The 18,215-nt window shown below is 36.7% G+C and overlaps 2 protein-coding genes across 2 annotated transcripts in view; both read right to left on the reverse strand.

Annotated features, from left to right (window-relative positions):
- Nucleotides 1–310: 310 nt before the first annotated feature.
- On the reverse strand, nt 311–713 carry LOC129236044 (metallothionein-2). Its single transcript, XM_054870232.1, has 2 exons — nt 608–713; nt 311–529 (listed from the first exon to the last, which is right to left on the reverse strand). The coding sequence occupies exons 1-2, from the start codon at nt 630–632 to the stop codon at nt 375–377; spliced, it is 180 nt and encodes a 59-aa protein (XP_054726207.1). The 5' UTR covers nt 633–713; the 3' UTR covers nt 311–374.
- A 9,926-nt stretch (nt 714–10,639) lies between these two features.
- Nucleotides 10,640–18,215, reverse strand: part of LOC129235687 (ubiquitin carboxyl-terminal hydrolase puf) — a 30,864-nt gene continuing 23,288 nt past the window's right edge. The window contains exons 19-26 of the mRNA XM_054869673.1: nt 17,395–17,794; nt 17,230–17,326; nt 17,002–17,173; nt 16,732–16,922; nt 16,316–16,668; nt 13,880–14,660; nt 13,681–13,804; nt 10,640–12,298 (exon numbers count right to left, since the gene is read on the reverse strand). Of these exons, the coding sequence (XP_054725648.1) occupies nt 10,991–12,298; nt 13,681–13,804; nt 13,880–14,660; nt 16,316–16,668; nt 16,732–16,922; nt 17,002–17,173; nt 17,230–17,326; nt 17,395–17,794 (3,426 nt within the window). The 3' untranslated portion in view covers nt 10,640–10,990. The remainder of the gene's footprint in view (nt 12,299–13,680; nt 13,805–13,879; nt 14,661–16,315; nt 16,669–16,731; nt 16,923–17,001; nt 17,174–17,229; nt 17,327–17,394; nt 17,795–18,215) is intronic.

Below are 18,215 nucleotides of genomic sequence, written 5' to 3' on the forward strand. Positions count from 1 at the left end.
TCGGTGAAAGACCAAAAAGAAGAAAAAGTTTTTTCTAATAGCGGTCGCACCTCGGCAAGCAATGGCAAGCCTCCGAGTGTATTTCTGCCACAAAAAAGCTCCCCATAAAAATATCTGCCGTTGGGAGTCGGCTTGAAATTGTAGGTCCCTCCATTTGTGGAATAACATCAAGATGCACGCCACAAATAGGAGGAGGAGCTTGGCCAAACACCTAAAAAGAATGTTCGGATGAATATGGGTATGGGGCCAACCATACAGAGTAAAAGGAATTAAAATATATCTACAAGTATGAATAAATGCATCTTAAAAATACGTAATATTTAAAGATTTATTGGAAAATGTGCATTCATTTCGAAATCTGTGCCACAATTAGTTTAATTTCCACACTTCTTTTCACCCCCACCTGCACTGCAACAAGACTTGGCAGCGACTCCTTCAGTCTTTTCTACATTGCCCCCATGGCAATTACATTTATTGCCCTTTGCACATTTGCATTGCTCATCGCATTTTTCTGGTGTGCATTTGCATTCTGTAATTACGGTAAAATATAATTAAAATATTAGTTACACTATATTGAGTTGAAAAAATAAAGCTAAGTATGCAATACCTTTTTCACATCCTTTGCACGGCATCTTAATCTGAAATAATACTAGTAAATGGCCTTATAACTTGTCATATTTGTCATCCTTTTTGTGCAGTGTCTTCTACGCATGACGATAGCTTTGTGGGTGCATAAGTCATGGAAGCATTTTTGATTAATCGATTAACGAATGAATATAACGACTTTTAAGACCTAAGGAGATGATGAATTTTATTTCAAAAATATTAGTCATTGTTTTCAAAATACGCAAAGAGGGATTCTAGAATATCTAAGTTAAGTTTTTGTCTTAAATAATACTCCATGCACAAAGCATTATAAAACCCTACACAGCCCCGGAAACGTAATACTTCAGCGGGTTGTGCCAGCGGAAGACGGCCTGTTGACGAGTTGTTGAAACTAGAGGACTATTTTTGTTACTTTGTCCTTTGATATGAAAAAAAATAATTACAACAAAATGAGTTTTAAAAAGTAATACAGAAAATTGCACTTACAACAACATCTTAAAATAAAGAAAAATATCTTATCACCTAAAAGAGGAAGCCAAGAAAACAAGAAAATGGAAATCAATCAAGTTCCTTGAGCAATTAATATATAATTTTATTTTTAGTGTTTTTTTCGTGAAACTCCACGTGAGTTTTAAAATATTTAGCCGCTAAAAAATATATTTCACCAAAAACACAATATTTCACTAAAAAACATGAAAAATTGCCTCTACTGTTTTCTTTATTACCTTCTACTCAAATATGAACGAGACGTTGTCAATAAAACGGTCCGCGGATGACATATGGCAAAAATAAATTTTTTGTTTTTTGGTAGGACTGTTATAAGCTTACATGGCAAATTTCAGCGTGATATGTCACATAGTTTGTTTTCTGTGCTACTGTAAACAAGTCAAGCTCGAGTGTGTTTTTCGAATTTAACGAACAGTTGAACAAAGAATTTGTTTGAAATTTTGTTATTCCAAAAAATTTCGGCTTCAGACGCCTTAAAAATGTTGCAGACAACCTATGGGGACTCTGCTCTATCGCGTGCACGTGTTTTCCAGTGGTACAAATCGTTCAAAGAGGGCCGTACATCAACCCAAAAAACCACGCCAAAGTCGCTCAAAAATTAAGGTTATGCTGACTGTTTTTTCGATTACGAAGGTGTGGTGCACTCGGAGTTCCTTCCGCAAGGCCGATCGGTTAACGCTGAATATTATTTAGACGTTTTAAAGCGTTTGCGCGAGAACATTCGTCTTAAAAGGAAGGAATTGTGGGACAACAAGTCATGGTTCTTGCATCACGATAATGCACCAGCTCATACATCACGTCTTGTTCGCGATTATTTGAACAAAAATAATGTTAATATCGTTCCGCAAGCACCGTATTCGCCTGATATGGCTCCATGTGCCTTTTTCCTGTTTCCCAAGCTCAAGTTGCCGCTCCGTGGAAAACATTTTGAGACAATTGAAGTCATAAAAGAGAATTTGAAAAACACACTCGAGCTTGACTTGTTTACAGTAGCACAGAAAACAAACTATGTGACATATCACGCTGAAATTTGCCATGTAAGCTTATAACAGTCCTACCAAAAAACAAAAAAAATTATTTTTGCCATATGTCATACGCGGACCGTTTTATTGATAACGTCTCGTTCATATTTGAGCAGAAGTATATTATACGATCAATAACCTATTTTACTTCCTAGTTGCAGTGCCCTTTCGGCAAACAAACTCACTAATGTTCATCGAGTAATAATACAAAGTTGACCAACCATTTTGATAAACGCACATTTGAAATTTCCTTATTTTCATTTTTGATTTGAACTCATTATATTTGTCTCTAGATCATGGCGAAATAATAAAGGTGTTCATTTTCTGACATTAGGATGGCTCATATTTTAGTGTTCACTATGGCCAGCACTCGACGAACGTGAAACTTACCGAGTCTCTTAAAATCGAACAAACGCATTCTCATGGAAATACTAAAGCGACACTAAACCATTGCCCAAATAGCTGCCACATTCGGAGAAACAATCCGGATGGTGAAGAGACCGAACACATTAAACAGCGCCTCAGCGAAAGCTCTAACTTCGGATTTATAGGGCCACTTTTTCGAGAATCAAGACAGTCTAACCATAGTTTCGCTGAAAGGGCTAATTAAATCAGCCCCCGAAAGTTTTGAACTACGCATTTAGAGTCATATTTTTATATATAATATTACAGCGGTTATTAAGGCTCTAACTAATAGATGTTACCATCCTTGGAGTACTTTGACACCTCCTCTCACCTTCACATATTACCTAGCTGATCTCCTTCTAATAGGAGTGATTGATAATAGCCAGAGCGAGTTAAGGCGTGGGGCCGCAGAGAGCAGAGCCTTTTTAGCCTGCAATCGGTGCCAATTATCGCGGGATTAGTCTTCTAAATATCGTTTGTAAGGTTCTAGCGAGCGTATTGTGGGAAAGGCTGGGGCCCACCATCAACCAACTGATTGGACCTTATCAGTGTGGCTTTAGACCTGGAAAGTCCACCATCGACCAGATATTCACAATACGCCAAATCTTGGAAAAAACCCTTGAAAGAAGAATCGGCACACACCATCTTTTCGTCGAAAAGGAAAACTAATACGGCTATGTAAAATGACGTTGCTCAATACCAGCAGTGAGACAGGGTGAATCGCTGTCGTGTGACTTCTTTAGCCTGATGTTGGAGAGGATAGTGCGAGCCGCAGAACTTAATCGCTCAAGCAAAATTTTTTATAAGAGCGTACAATTGTTGGCGTATACCGATGATATTGACATCAACGGCCTTAACAAACGCGCTGTTAGTTCTGCCATTTCCAAACTGGATAAAGGGGCAAATCGAATGGGTCTGGTGGTGAACGAGGACAAATCGAAGTACCTCCTGTCATTAAACAAACAGTCAGCGCATTATTATATAACTTGGAGGTTGTAAAAGACTTCGTATATTTAGGAACCAGCACTAACACCTACAACAATGTCAGCCTAGAAATCCAACGTAGAATCTTTCTTGCCACAAGTGCTACTTTGTACTAAGTAGGCAACTGAGCAGGAGAGCCCTCTCTCGATGAACAAAACTAACACTCTATAAGGCTCACATCATGCCCGTCCTAACGTATGGCGCAGAAGCGTGGAAGATGACAACATCCGATGAAGCGACGCTTGGAGTGTTTGAGAGAAAGATTCTGCGCAAGATTTTTTGACCTTTAAACATTGGCAACGGCAAATATCGCAGGCGATGGAATGATAAGCTTTACAACCGCATAGACATAGCGAAGTGAATAAAGATCCAGCGGCTACGCTGGCTGGGTCATATCGTCCGAATGGATCCAAACGCTTCGGCTCTGAAAGTATTCGATGCGATTCCAGCTGGAGGTAGCAATATTTATGGTAATCACGCTCCATCAAATACAACTTGAAAAGAGTGGTTTCGATGCTTCCAAAGTGGCAATTTCGACGTGAGTGATAAACATCGCGAATGGGCATCAAAGGTACTCAACTACAACAATTATTCGATGAAGACGCATGTCGAACCCTTAATGATATGTATAAAGAGTTGGATGTTAACAGATCAACCGTCGGTACACTTTTGCACGCGATGGGAATGGTCGAGAAAGCAGGTAACTGGGCGCCACATTAATTGAAAAGGAGGAATTTCGAGAGACGTTTGGTGACGTGTGAAATTCTTCTTAAACGATAGAAAAGAAAAAGTTTTCTGCATCGCATATTCACTGGCGATGAAAAATTGATCTATTATGATAACCCATATTCATGCTTCAAAGGTTTTGTTGTGCATTTGGTGGGATCAGAGGGGTGTCATCTACTATGAACTCCTTAAACCATCTGAAACCATCACTAGCGATCGTTACAGGCTGCAGCTAATGTGTTTGAATCGAGCTCTCCGCCAAAATGGGACGGTAGACATGACAAACTGACGGTAGACAGGCCACACGTTACTAAATCGGTCTAGAAATATTTAGAGGGACTGAATTGGGAAATCTTGCCCGACCCGCCGTATTTCCCTGGTATTGCACCTTCGGATTATCATCTGTTCAGATCAATGCAGTCTGCCCTTATTGGAGAGCGGTTCACTTCTTACGAGGGTCTCGCAAGCTGACTCAACGAAATGAATGATCAAGCCAAAAGAACTTGAATTTTTCGTCAGAGGAATTCGTATGCTGCCTGAAAGATGGAGTAAAGTTGTAGCTTCCAATGGCCCATACTTCACATAATATAATGTAGTATTTAATTGTTTAAATAATGCGTAACTTTAGCTAAGAAAGGACAGGCACTTATTCCCATACCCAATATTATTTTTCTTTTTAGTCTTTTTCAGATAAGACACGTAGCTCAAGAAATTAAGAGGCATGCAGTTATAGTCGAAAATGTGCAAATCTCACCGATTTAGAAATCGCAAATATTCTTAAGAGCGCTCGTTTATTTGTTCATAAGGTTCGCCGTGCATTGAGAGCTTCAGGCGGCGATGCAGGAACTTTTGCAGATTGCAAAAAACACGAAGAACACTCACTATCCGATCTGCAGAATTTATTCAACAAGTGCAAGCGATCATTGACGAGGACCCTTCAAAATCAATGAGGGTCCTTGCGAAGAAGCTTAATGTTTCTGAAAATCTCATCCGTCAAGTTGTCCATGAAGATTTCCGGTATAAATCCTGCGTTATGCGCAGAAGCCAGGTTATGTCGGAGCAAATACGAAAACAGCGAATTAGTCGATCGAAACGCCTTCTAAACAAAATTAACCACTCTAAAACGACTGAGATGTTATGGTTTTTTTTTTCTGACGAACAAAATATTGACCATCTGGCCAACCGCAGAAATGACAAATGGCTATATTCCAATCCTACAGAGGTTGCTGTTGTCATGCACACGAAGTTTTCAGCCACTCTTATGGTTTTAGGTGTTGTGAGCAACAAAGGACATGTCCTGCCACCCACTCATGTTACTCAAGGCTTTCGAATGAATTCTGCTGTATGTATCGAGGTTCAGAGACAGTAGTAAAACGCTGGATTGATATTGCACGTGGTGACAGCCTACACATATTTCTTTCACACAAAGCGATGGCGATGCAAGATTTAATGGTTGAAAATTTTCAATACCACATAACACCGAACTTATGGCCGCCTAACTCCCCAGACCTTAATCGCCTGGATTACTACGTATGAGGCGTAGTTGAGCGTGAAGCCAATAAGCATCCTTCTGAAACCACTTCTTCCCTGAAGGTTGCAATTAACAGTCAACATGAATAAGGAGCACTTTATTCGGGCATGCAGTCGTTTCCGAACTCGAATCGAGGAGATTTTTACAGCTAATGGAAAATTTATTGAATGATTCTGTAGATATGCATATAATAAGTTAATGTTGTCCTCAAATACCGTAACAGAACGTCGACGACGTTTCAACATATTTTTTGTTTTTTGTTTTTGTGACGCTGGCTCGTTCTAGATTTGTATTCGTTGAAAACCATGTACACATATGGTTGATCCTTCAATATGGCCATCAAGGAATGGTAGCAAGGACTTTTAAGCAATTATTACAGATTTTTAGGTATCGAAGTTTATCGGCGTGGTATTGGGCTATAAAAGATCTTCTCACTTCGAATTGCATCTTTGTGTTACTCTACTTCTTCACTTACCCCTACCCATCTTATCTCGTAATTAAAAATACAAACTAAGCACTTTTTTTAACTTTTTATATTACTTTAATAATCATTATAGTTATAAGTTTATATGAATAAACTTACACGTGTATTGTATGTACGCATTTATGTACTGTATATAATATTATGTAATTATGTATAAGTGTGTAATTTTAATTCAAGTTTTGCTGTGCCAATGAATTCATACAATTTGATTTTCAGCCGTCCTTTTGCTTCTTTTTTTTTTCTTTTTTCTTCTTTTTTTCTATTAATTAATTGTGTTTTTTAAGTTGACGGTTTTGCTTACAAATTTTCCTTTCGTACAATTATCAAATGTGAAACTTTTTTTTCGTTTTTTTTTCGTAATTACAATTAATTAAGATATCCTATACTACTACATATACGTAGCGGCGCCACTACGAAAACTTCACACAAGCTAATTTCGTTTTGCTACTACACTTTTCTCTACACTCTCATCACGATTCCATTACATATCCATTATTTCTCTTTATTTTGCAATTATAATTAAATCTTTGTTCCGTTCTCCTTCCTTTTCTTGTTTGTCATTATATAAATTTGAAGTATTACTTGCATATGCGGTAAGTGTATGGGTGAATATGTGTGTGTACGTTAAATGAAACGGTTAATTAAAACATTCAATTAATTAGTCATTTCATTATTAGAAAAAATTATGCGGAAAAATTTACAAAGAATAATTTTTTTCAAGATAAAGTCATTAAAGTGGTAGCAATAATACAAAAACAAAAATAACATAGATTTTGTTTGCCGATTTGTCAAACGATTAGGTCTAAGGTGATATACTCGAGGAAGGAATTGTCTAGTTAGAATTGTTTTGTTTCTATTTTTACAAAAAATTTAATTAAATTCAAAATGTACTGAATTGTAATATTATTAAATTATTTTACATAATTCAAACTTCTTACTTGAAAACGAAATGTAAATGATGGCGAAATGTAAGCAAAGTAATTTATTTTAACAATCTTCCCACCAATGCGTAAAAAAAGAACAAATCAGCTGTTCTAATAACACCACCTTATATGAATTCACCTTAGTTAAATTTTTTTTTTTTTTTTTGAAATTAAAGAATGTAACAGGCATTCGGAAAAAAGAAAAAGTATAATTTTTCCAGTGCATTAAATATAACCATTTTCAAAAAAAAAAAATACATATATACATAACTGAATATTCAATGAAGTCAAAGAAAGGCTTTCCACATTTCTATTACTGATTTGAGCTTTTCAAACTGATTGCTGTCGTGTTAAAATTATTTGGCGGAAATGAAAAATTTAAAATGTCACGATAAAATTTTAGATTATGAAAACCTTTAACACATCTAAAGTATGTATGTATGCATGATTGTATAAGGGGGCGCAAAATTAATCACTCTATCAGATTTATAATTTTTGCAAATGGCGTCGTACGTCAATTATATTTGACACATCTGAACTAGACAGCTGCAGCATACAAACAGACAAACAATGGAGCGCAATATTAAGATTTCCATCACTCAAAATCCTTTTTTTGTCTTTAGTAAAAAACTTAATGAATACAAAATTGCTTGATTAGTTATACGCTACCTTGTCCATACTTTACGTCTTCCTTTGTAAGTTTCTGATGAAAATTTTCTTCATCTTGTTTTTATAAACATTAAACATTTTCTTTGCGTTCATTTGTTTTATTATTGAAGAAAAGGAATTTGATGCTGTTGCTGTTTTGACATTTCAGCTCATCAGCCGCCTTTTTTTATTTATAAAAATACAAATTTCACAAAGTTTACAAAAAATTTTGAAATTTTTTACAAAAATTCACCATCTATTGCACTCACTCTAATTTATGGGCGGGATTAACTTTGCTTTAACATCTGTTTGTCTGCAATGCCATTGTGTAGCACTTTCTCGTAAATCCATATTTGCATATGACAACTTGACGATATGGAGCCCTGCCAATTCATTTTAAGTGAATATTTTCCAGAAAAATTTTATTTCAACAAGACAGCAAAAATGTGGTGCTCTTAAGAAAGGACTCATATGCAATACAGTAACAATGATTTTTCCCAATACATTCGCCTGCCTTTGAAAAACAATGCCTTTTCATAATATTCTTAACCGTTATGTGAAAAAATTGTGCACTAGTGTACTCTTACAACACCAACAATGACTGGCACAAAATGTAATTTTTAAAAGCCAAATACAAAAATTTCTCAAACTTCTTAACTCCCTCACTTATCTAAAAGCTATACTCTGCCTGAACTTTTAGTAAAACAAAACATTTTTGAATTATTTATTTAATTTTTACTTCACATTTCCGACTTCGTTACGCATAAATGGTATTGACACCAAGTTCGTTGCTTAGTCAGTGGTTTTACGTAGATCCTACCATTTGTTTGACAGCTGCAAGGCACACGCCACAAATAGAAAGAGGCACTCCGCCAAACCCAAAACAACGGGTGTAAGCGCCAATAATAATTATATATATGGCGGAACTTACAGTTTCATGCCGCCTCCGAAATGCAGAGCGCTTTTCATGGCAGCAAAATACTCGGAAGTTTGCCATTGCCTGCGGGAGGGGCGACTGCTATTAGAAAAAAACATTTTCTATTAATTGGTGTTTAGTTTCCGAGGTGACTTTGAACCTGTGCACCTCTGAATGGTAGTCACACAACAACCCATTCGGATACGGCAGTTGTACGTATAGCTACGTATTTTGTGAAGACCGATCAAGAATTGCCAAATTGGAAAGCTTGAGAATTTCTGCGGTAAAAGCAAAGTATTCCCCAGCTGTTGTAAAGCCAAAGAAAACAAGACGTGGATATGAGGATTTATAAGGCGGAGATGCCATTTAAGAAACCGCAGAATCAACGAAATCGGCGTGAACGCCTCTATTATATTCGTATACAAGTTGCTGGAAAGAATTTAATGTATATTTTGGTACTGTAAAAATTAAATAAAGATTCAAAAAAATGTCGACCTAACTTCAACGACATTTCTACTCATATTTAAAAAATGTATATAGAAAAAAATATAAGTGGAAGAAGTAACAAACAAGAGAAATGTTAAATTTCACTTTTTTAATATTCTAGTGCGCAATGAAAAAAAAATATTAAAGAAAAAGAAGATTTAAAAAAAAAATTAAAAAATAAAAATACAAAACGAATAGAAGCATTAATATTAGTGACATTTTCAAGATATTGTTTTCGTAAGTTTTTAAGTGTGGCATTGGTTAAGACCTTGTCGTGCTCATCAATTGGCAAAAGCATTCAGATGTGAAAAGTCTCTCGAATAATTTATCAGTTTCGTATAATTATTATGTATAAAAGCCTTAACATTATTTCATGCACTTTTACATAAAACCACGCGTGTGCAACGATATGCGATATACGTGTATGGGTATGTATGTGCATGTAAGCATTTACATTAACTAAATATTCATTGCCCCTGCAGGCGTAACCATCTGTTATCTGTACACATTTATATGTAAGTATGTATGCATGAATGTATAATTTATATTTCTTGCCAAATATTCAATACAATTTTTGGAATAAATTTTTGTGTACTCCTTTATTCAAATTGTTTACTTAAGCATGATCGTCGTATTGGCATTATTCTCACTCCTTCGCCATCAAGCTTAACTCATTTACTTAAAACGTGCAAAATAATATCCAATTTTAAATATATGCAAATTTTTCTGTTTTTTGTTTTTTCGCTGCTTAATCTCCTCGATAATTATTTACAAAATCTCCACTTTGAGACCAATATGATAATTCAATGAAAAGTTGGCCAATGTAAGTACATTTAAATAAATATACGTACATAAAAAATTGGGAAAAATAAATTTTAACATTAATTTGTGTTAGCAAAATATTATACAATATTTTAGCGTAAAATAATTCTAATTACTATTTCAAGTATAAGACAAACTCAAAATAAGTTTAATTAGCAAATAGGAACGTTGTTTATGAAACTTAATTTTGATATTATTAAAATTTTTCCCCGGGCTTAAGGAAAGTTAGCAGAGAATGGTTTCGTCTCTTGCTGGTCTCAAAGGGGAGTTTATGCAATAAATGGTCATTTACCTGTTCTCTAATTTAAAATTTATTTTATTTTTTTATCATTTTTTTTCACACAACCAACCTTGGGTTAGTTTCAGTTTTTTCTTTTAATTTTTCTTACACACATTTTTGACCTTGGGTCAGAAATTCTATTAGCATCATCTATTTTTTGTTATTATTTTAATATATTTATATATATTTTGTAATACGTTGTTAATTCTGGTTATACAAAAAGAAGCAAATCAGTTAAAATAATGCATTGCACTACTTTTAGAGATAAATGAAATGAAATGTATAAAAACAATATTCACTAAACAGGTGCGGCAAAGGTTTTTATATTATTTCGTTTTACATAATTCAAGCGTACTTCGATTTGTTTCTTCATATAAATATTTAAGCAGGTTAGTCAACGCTTTATTACGGAAAGAAGTTCATTTAAATTAATAGTTCTAACGAAAGAAACGAACTTTCGATTTTCAAATTGTGTGTAAAAATAAAATATTTAGGTATTATAACAGTAATTATGTATTGACAAAATTTGTCCGACGTTTCAGCTAGCGCGCAAGCCTTCATTTGGTTCGCACTCAACTTTCAACTTAGTGGCGGCACTATTCCAGCATTTTACCGAAAAACAAAATATTTAGCAAATCATTAAACGATAACTAAATCTGTTGAGAATGTAGCGCCGCGGCAGTGGCAGCCGATATCGAGGGTGTTGGTGTCGTTGTTGTCGTTGGTTGGGTACCGGTTATCGGATTTGGATTTGCTGCCGAATTGTTATTATCCTTAGTTGCTACCGTGCTGGATTGGGCCTTAATTGGAGAGCTGCGACTATCACTTGTATCTTCCTTCGCGTCACTCCTCTCAATGCAATGCAATGGCTTTGCCTCTTTTTTGGCAGTTGACGCGCCAGAAGTTGAGCCGGGTGGTGAGGCCGAAGTTGTTGCAATGGCTGATACATTTGTGCCTTTTTTGCACATTACTTCGGGTACATCTGTACTAGTTTCGCCGTCTTCGCCGCCGCCACTGCCGCCACCACCGCTCGCTGCTGCGGACGTTGGCGATGTGCTACTTTCGTCGCGTTGCATCAGCACGAGTATACTCTTGATGTAAGTCTCCATAGTCAGCAAGAGTTTGATACGTTTTTCGTGCTCCTCGAACAAACGCACCTCAGCAGGTTTCTTTTGTATGCTCTTGCATTGCTCCACAAGTATTGTGGCAGCAGCGGACGCCACAGCAGTAGTATTACTGCCGTGGCTGTCATCCGCTACGTTCTCCTCGCCGTCCTTACTCAACATTTTTATTGGTGTTGGTGTTGTTGTTGGCGTTTTAGTCAGCATTTCTTTAGGCTCCTCGTCATTTTTCTTTCCACTCTCCTTTTGCTCACCCATATCACTTCTTGCATTCATTGCTTTGGCAGTGTTTTCTTGGTCAGTTCCCAACTTAGCATCGCTATTTGCATTCTCACTACTATCACTACTGCCACTCTTGCCATTAGACGGAGATTTATCAGTTTCCATAGCCTCTACTCCTTTGTTGGCATCCTTGGCATCTTTTTTCGCATCAGTCTCGGCGTCGACTTCCATTGGTACCTCTTCAGCAGCTTCTTTCATGTCGATCAACTTAGAGTGAGACGAACCTTCCGGTTTGACCTCCGCTGGTGGATCTTTTGAATCATCATCATCCATTATTGCAGGTGTCTTCTCAGCATTAGGCGAATCAGTTACTTTGTCCACTTTCGTGTTTTGAGTAATTTCCAATTCAGCTACTTCTTGATAGCGAGAACTCTTATAAAGCAAAGCCTTCAGCGACCCTCTTAACTGTTTGCGGACGGAAGCCGGTATACCTGTGCATTGTGCTATCACGCGTATGGCAAACAAATCGCCGCAAAGATCGTCTAGATCCTCCTTCGAGTGCATGGAATAACTGATTGTGTATAGAAGGCGTGCAATGGGCAACTGGGCGGATATCTAAACAGTAGAAGAACATACAAATATGCAATTGGAGAGTAAATTCTTAAACCGATAAAATAAATTTATAACTCAGAAGAAGTGGAAAGTAATTTTTCCTCCAAAACAGCATATGTAGCGTCGAATTTAAATTATATGAATATTAGGATTGATGTTGTCATACAAATGGCGGGTCCTACAGTTTTATATTACCTTCGAAAAGCAGATAATTGTTTATGATTAGTGTTTTAAGTCCGGGAGGCTATCTTTATGTGGAACACAAATTTGGACTATAAAAGTATCCCATGTAGCTATATTTCAATGTTTGTATCTAATAGGCGTCAATTAACACGCGAAAGGAAAAAAGAGTAAACATGCTTTTCCGACAGGGTCGAATTATAGAGAAGGGCCTTTTCGCATATTGGACATCGGTTTGGTTTCGGTTTCCAAAACGTAGTTCTACTGCCCATAGGTTAACTTCTTGCCGAGCACTATTCCTGTCAAGGAACGTAAGGACCTCACTTTGGAGGTGGATTTTGGCAATACCAAAAGACCTCCCTGTTCTAACTACGATGCTACGAGAGATTTACGTCCTACAAGTTGGCAGCCGCTAAATTGGTGCTGCATTCTTAGGTTAATACCGGCTGCTCAATCGCGTTGTATGTTGTCAACAATGTATCTTGCCCCAAAAGGTGGTGTCTGTTGGCGCTTTAGTATTTTAGTTACGATTGCGGTTACTTGCGATGAGTGGGAATAGATAATAGGAATTCCGCCCGGTACTGATGTCGCATCATCTACACTTCCTAACTCCAGCTCGACCTACTTCCTCCAAGTTGTGAGAGGCCAGAAAGTTCAAATAGGTTTATTTAGATTTATTTTAGAACATAAGTTGCCACCAACTTGGTCGGATGCCATTATAGAGCATATAAGAGATCAGGAAACTTCTTCTGATAATTAGGGGATTTTCAAGATGCTAAAACTAAATAGCAGTACGAAAGAATACCACCTTGACTTTGTCGTTTGCCTCGAATGTGCTGGGGCTACATATTTTACATAAAGAAGTGTAAAGCTGTTTTTATTAGATTCTGAGGCTTTTAGTAGCTTGAATAATTTTGGTGACTACTGTACGATATTTTACTTGGAAGCTTATTAATTTCGCTCAATGAATGAACCGAAACTATACTAATAATTTGAGATTACAGAATTGCACTGGCAGATTCGACATTGCTTGCAAAAAAGCGGTCGTGATAAAAAATGTTCAATTAAAAAGATCATTTGTGACATTTTTGGAACACATCAAAAATAAAAATTTCGCCTCTTAAAATCGATCGCGAAAGAAAATAAATTCTTAGTGGCATAATACAACCAAAAAAGAAAACAATAAATACGTGATATAGACTTACCTTGGGATAATAGATTTCTAAGAAGTTTCTTATGTAATGATCACTGAGCGAGACTCTTTCGTCCCTTAATATTATGTGTATGTATTCCACCAGGTACTGATTGTTGATCAGCAACTCAGCGTATCTTTAAATTAGAAAAATACAAATATTTTAATGAACTTGATTATTGAGAAACGCAAAGCGAGTTCTTTTAACATACTTATTTGTGCTTTTGTTGTTGTAAATGCCCACCCAAAATTTGGGGAACAAACTGAAATGCAAAGGAGCCGCCTCGATCGCCACCAAGCAACTTAACTTCACCAACGTATCATTTAATTGATTTGTATTCACCGCCATACGCATCATCACATCCAAGAAGTCGTGGTAAGGTCGATAGAAAGCCTCAACCTGTGCATCATACTCTATGTCGACACCTTTTTGCAATATCTCACCATGTGGTATACTCATTTGCACCATAGGGCGCGGTGGACGCGGCGTATTTTTGGACATAGTTGGCCATGGCGCTTTAGTGCCACGTCGTGGAAAATATGGTCCCAATGGGCCGATATTACTCGGCGCATTTGCCACCGATAGATGGCAATTGATGAGTATGGGCGCCAGTATACTAGTTACATCCAAACTGGGATTGCGCACCAACTCTTTAAGCACGTCTAACGATCGACGACAAATTTCTGGTGGATTGAATGTGTTGAGGAAAGTAGCCAATCGCTTGACAGCGTCAGGCAGTCGTTGTTGTTGTTGCTGCTGGTGTTGCAGTTGCTTTTTGCTAACGCTAGCTGCAACCGATGGGGCGTCCAGGCGCGTACTCACGCGTAACGTTTTCAATAGCAATACCAACTCGCTAAGTAGCTCCTGCAAATCGCCAGAAACGTGACAAGCCGTTGCTTCGTGATGCATGGAATGTAACGTGTGCAACGCCTCGAAACACATCTCGATGCCGCCATTGTAGATGACGAGAAGTCGATCTTCATCGTTATCAACTATAGGGATGCAATTTAAAAATTAGCAAACTCATAATGAAAAATATATACATAAATATCGTTACTAAAGTGCAAGAGTGCACAACACCAAATTTTTTTTTTTTAAGTTCTTTTTAATTTTCTTTCCAGCTATGCAAAGCAATTTGGGACACAAACAAAAAAACATGATTCTATAACTAAATACGTTTGGTCAAGTTTTATACATTTCCTGTAAAATTTCAAAAAATATGTATAGCCGCCTGCGACTCGCCACTTCTCTGCTCGCTTTGTTTGGGCTTCGCACACTTCACGAAAAATATGCATGCGTGTGTGCAACAAAGTTATCGAGCAATATTCACCACTAGTGAGTATAGTTAAACCAAGGCACGTTAAACAGGTAGCAAAAGTAGAGCAAAAACAACAAGAGTAATGTATTTTGCTTTTGTAATGTAATGTAATGAGTAAAGTATTGATTTATTCAAGATTGATGGTTTAGAGTACCTAAAACAATCATACTGCTGCTACCTATTTAATGTGACTTGGGTGTTCTACCTCATAAAACTGGTAACACGTACCACATTTAATGCGGCCAACTCTCTTTTCCGATATTAGGCAAGTTTCAATTTCATTAGGATTCTTCTTTTCGCCAAGCGTTAGCAACTAGCGAATGGATGAAGCAACTGGTGTAAATGAACGCTAGAATAGAGCTGCCTTAAATTACGTGTGTTTATACGACAGTGAGTTATTCCAGGTTAATGAGATACAACCTTACTCGCTAGCAGCGAATCTTATTCGATAACTTTGTTGTTGCTTTGACATGATAATTTTTCATGTGATGACTTTGAGTGTAGAAAATCTTGAGCTCCATTGCAACGTCTGATTCACAAGTGTCAAATATGTCAAAAATTATAAATCTTCCAATAGGGTGATTAATTTTGTGCCACCTTGTATATACCTATGTACATACTAATATATAAATTACACTGTCCTGCGAGGTACAGTTTCTAAAACGGCTATGGGTGTTTTTTGAAGGTTTTTTTGTGCTGAAAACGAATATGACCTTAAAAATGTTCCAGCACGTCAGGATTTTTGGCAATTCGAGGTTAAATAGTCAAAAAATGCAGACTGTGGCCTTTTTTTAAATTTTTTTTTGAGCAAGGTAAAGTTTTTTTTTTAATTTTCCACAACGGCATCGCAAAGTACTACTCTTCAGCTTTAAAATCCATTTTTAAAAATATTTTTGCGATTAATATAAAAAAAGTTATACTATTTTGAATTGGAGTCTTTTAGATATGCAAATTCAACCTTTCTAACTCTCTAACGCCCTTGTAAAGGGCGAATTCACCATCGTCTGCCATTTAGAAAAAAAAAATTCGATCCTTTTTTATTCCATGCAACGGCTTTCGAACCCATGCCCAACCCAAAGGTAGTCACACACCAATCCATTAGGCTACATTATCCAAGAATAAATAAGATTTTGAAATTTTACAGGAGTAGCAAAAAAAACTTATTTACATATGTATTAGCTATGAAGTCAAATTTTTTAGTGTTAATTCTATAAATTTTTTTTTTTCGTGGAGTAGTGGTATTTTAGAATATTAGTAGATATGTATTTACTTTTGTTTGGTGCTTTTTTTTAATAAAAAGTGCATGATTATTTGGAAATTCGAACATACCCAAAATTCGCAGTGCATTTATGAGGGTGCCCCAAGAAACCCGCGCGTCTAGTCCAGTCAAGTACGCCGAAAGTGTTGTGCGTCGGAATGTAGTCACTTCGTGTTGTTCCTGTTCGCTTGCGTCCGGATGTCTTGCGGCAAACAAAGTCATGAGCTTGAACAGCTCATCGACTGCAGCTGCATATTGTGTCGGATGTGGTGTTATATTCTTGAAAGCCCATTGCAAATTCTGATGTGCCGCAAGTTGCCGAGTGAGTGCTCGACTCTGTTCGCAACACAAACGCAATAGACCGTAGTAAGCCGGCAGCATGGAGCGATTATAGGCGACTATCTCGGAATCATCATGGTCGGCACTATAAATAGTTGAAAATGAATTGAATACAAAATAAAAACAAAATAAAAAAGATTTTGCTTACAGAATGTAATTAAATGCAATATTCCGTGTTATTTCATGACAATTTGCCACAATTAGCGCATTCTCGGGACAATCGACAATGGAGTGGTGCCAAAATGCGAGTAGCGCGTGTTTATTGTGATGCGCTGGTACGCTGGGCTCCGACAAACGTGGATGGAATAGATCCCATAAAGCTCTCATATACGGTCCAATCTATAAGGTTTAATTTAAATTTTAAAATAACTCAGTGCTGACTTAAATTATACTATGCAACAATATAATAATTACTTACCATTAGTTTTTCAGTCTTTGAAACCATGCAGTAGCTAAGTAAGCTAAAATAAGTTGTAAGCTTAGTAGTGCCATGTATTCCGATGTCTGCATAAGCACGAGCCGGGCGGAGAAGCCGTAATAATAGATTGACTATGTTGTGTAAGACAATTTGAGCGTCGCTATTCAAATCACTGTAAATAATAGAAAATAATATAAAAAATATAAACAATTCCACTATCGAGCTTACCGATAAACATGCGCCGATAATTTATGTAGTGAATGTGTGCGGAAGTTCGCCCTGAAGGGTTGTGATGGCACCAACGATACAAGCAAATAAGCAGCAGCTGTTGTGTAATGACAAAAATATTAGTTGGCTATTTAATACTTTAAAGAGAAACACAAAAATACGCACCATTGCGCACACGTGAATTGTTGTGCGCCAGCAAATATTGTTCCACCCAATTATCAGCCGATTGTAGGATCCACGCATGTGCAATTTTATTTTTGGGCGCTTGGAAAGCGAGCCAATCAAGCGCAGACTGAGGGCAATACTCTGCCGCATCCCAAACACGTTGCAACACCAATTGGGAGAAACAGGGCAAACCGGAGGGACCACCTTGAGTTTCGGTAAGTAACGTGAGCAGCTTGAAGAAAGGACCACAAAGTTCCGTGTGCTTAGTGACGGACGAGAATAGCATGGTAATAATCTGATTCGCCAAACGATCATCCCAACGACAAAGTGCATGTATCAGATGCTTAGTCTGATGCGGATTAATGTTATCCTTGATTTGTTGGTATAAGAATGGAAAACCCTGTCGAAAATTGGTAGTTGAAAAATAAGTGAAATGGCAATCAGTAATCTTAAAAATATAAAAGAATTTTAAATTATAAAAGAATTTAAAATATTAAGTTTTTTTTTAAACAGCAACAATATGACTATTATTATTAATGAAGATGAAAGTGGGTAAAATCAATATAATTAAAATGAAACGTTTATTTTGTAAGTGGTGTAAGTGCATTCTTTTCTATTGAGATCAAACCTACATTTTGGTTTAGACCTGCAGTTGGCATTTTAGTATTTTAAAAAATATAAATAAATATTCAGCAATTTTAAGAAAGCATATTTTTTATATACTTATAAATTATAAAAGCACCACATATTGACAAGTTTGGACTATTTATTTACACTAAAGGCTCTTTCAGTAGTGAATAATTCCTAGACAGTACCTTTTT

This window comes from Anastrepha obliqua, chromosome 1 (genome assembly GCF_027943255.1).
Source record: "Anastrepha obliqua isolate idAnaObli1 chromosome 1, idAnaObli1_1.0, whole genome shotgun sequence".
In the NCBI taxonomy this organism is placed as follows: domain Eukaryota; kingdom Metazoa; phylum Arthropoda; class Insecta; order Diptera; family Tephritidae; genus Anastrepha; species Anastrepha obliqua.

Excerpts from the sequence above, each read along its gene's own strand:
- LOC129236044 (XM_054870232.1), bottom strand. The coding sequence starts at position 632 with ATGCCGTGCAAAGGATGTGAAAAAG. Across the intron at positions 530-607 it reads GTGCAAAGGATGTGAAAAAG|AATGCAAATGCACACCAGAA; the intron begins GTATTGCATACT and ends CCGTAATTACAG.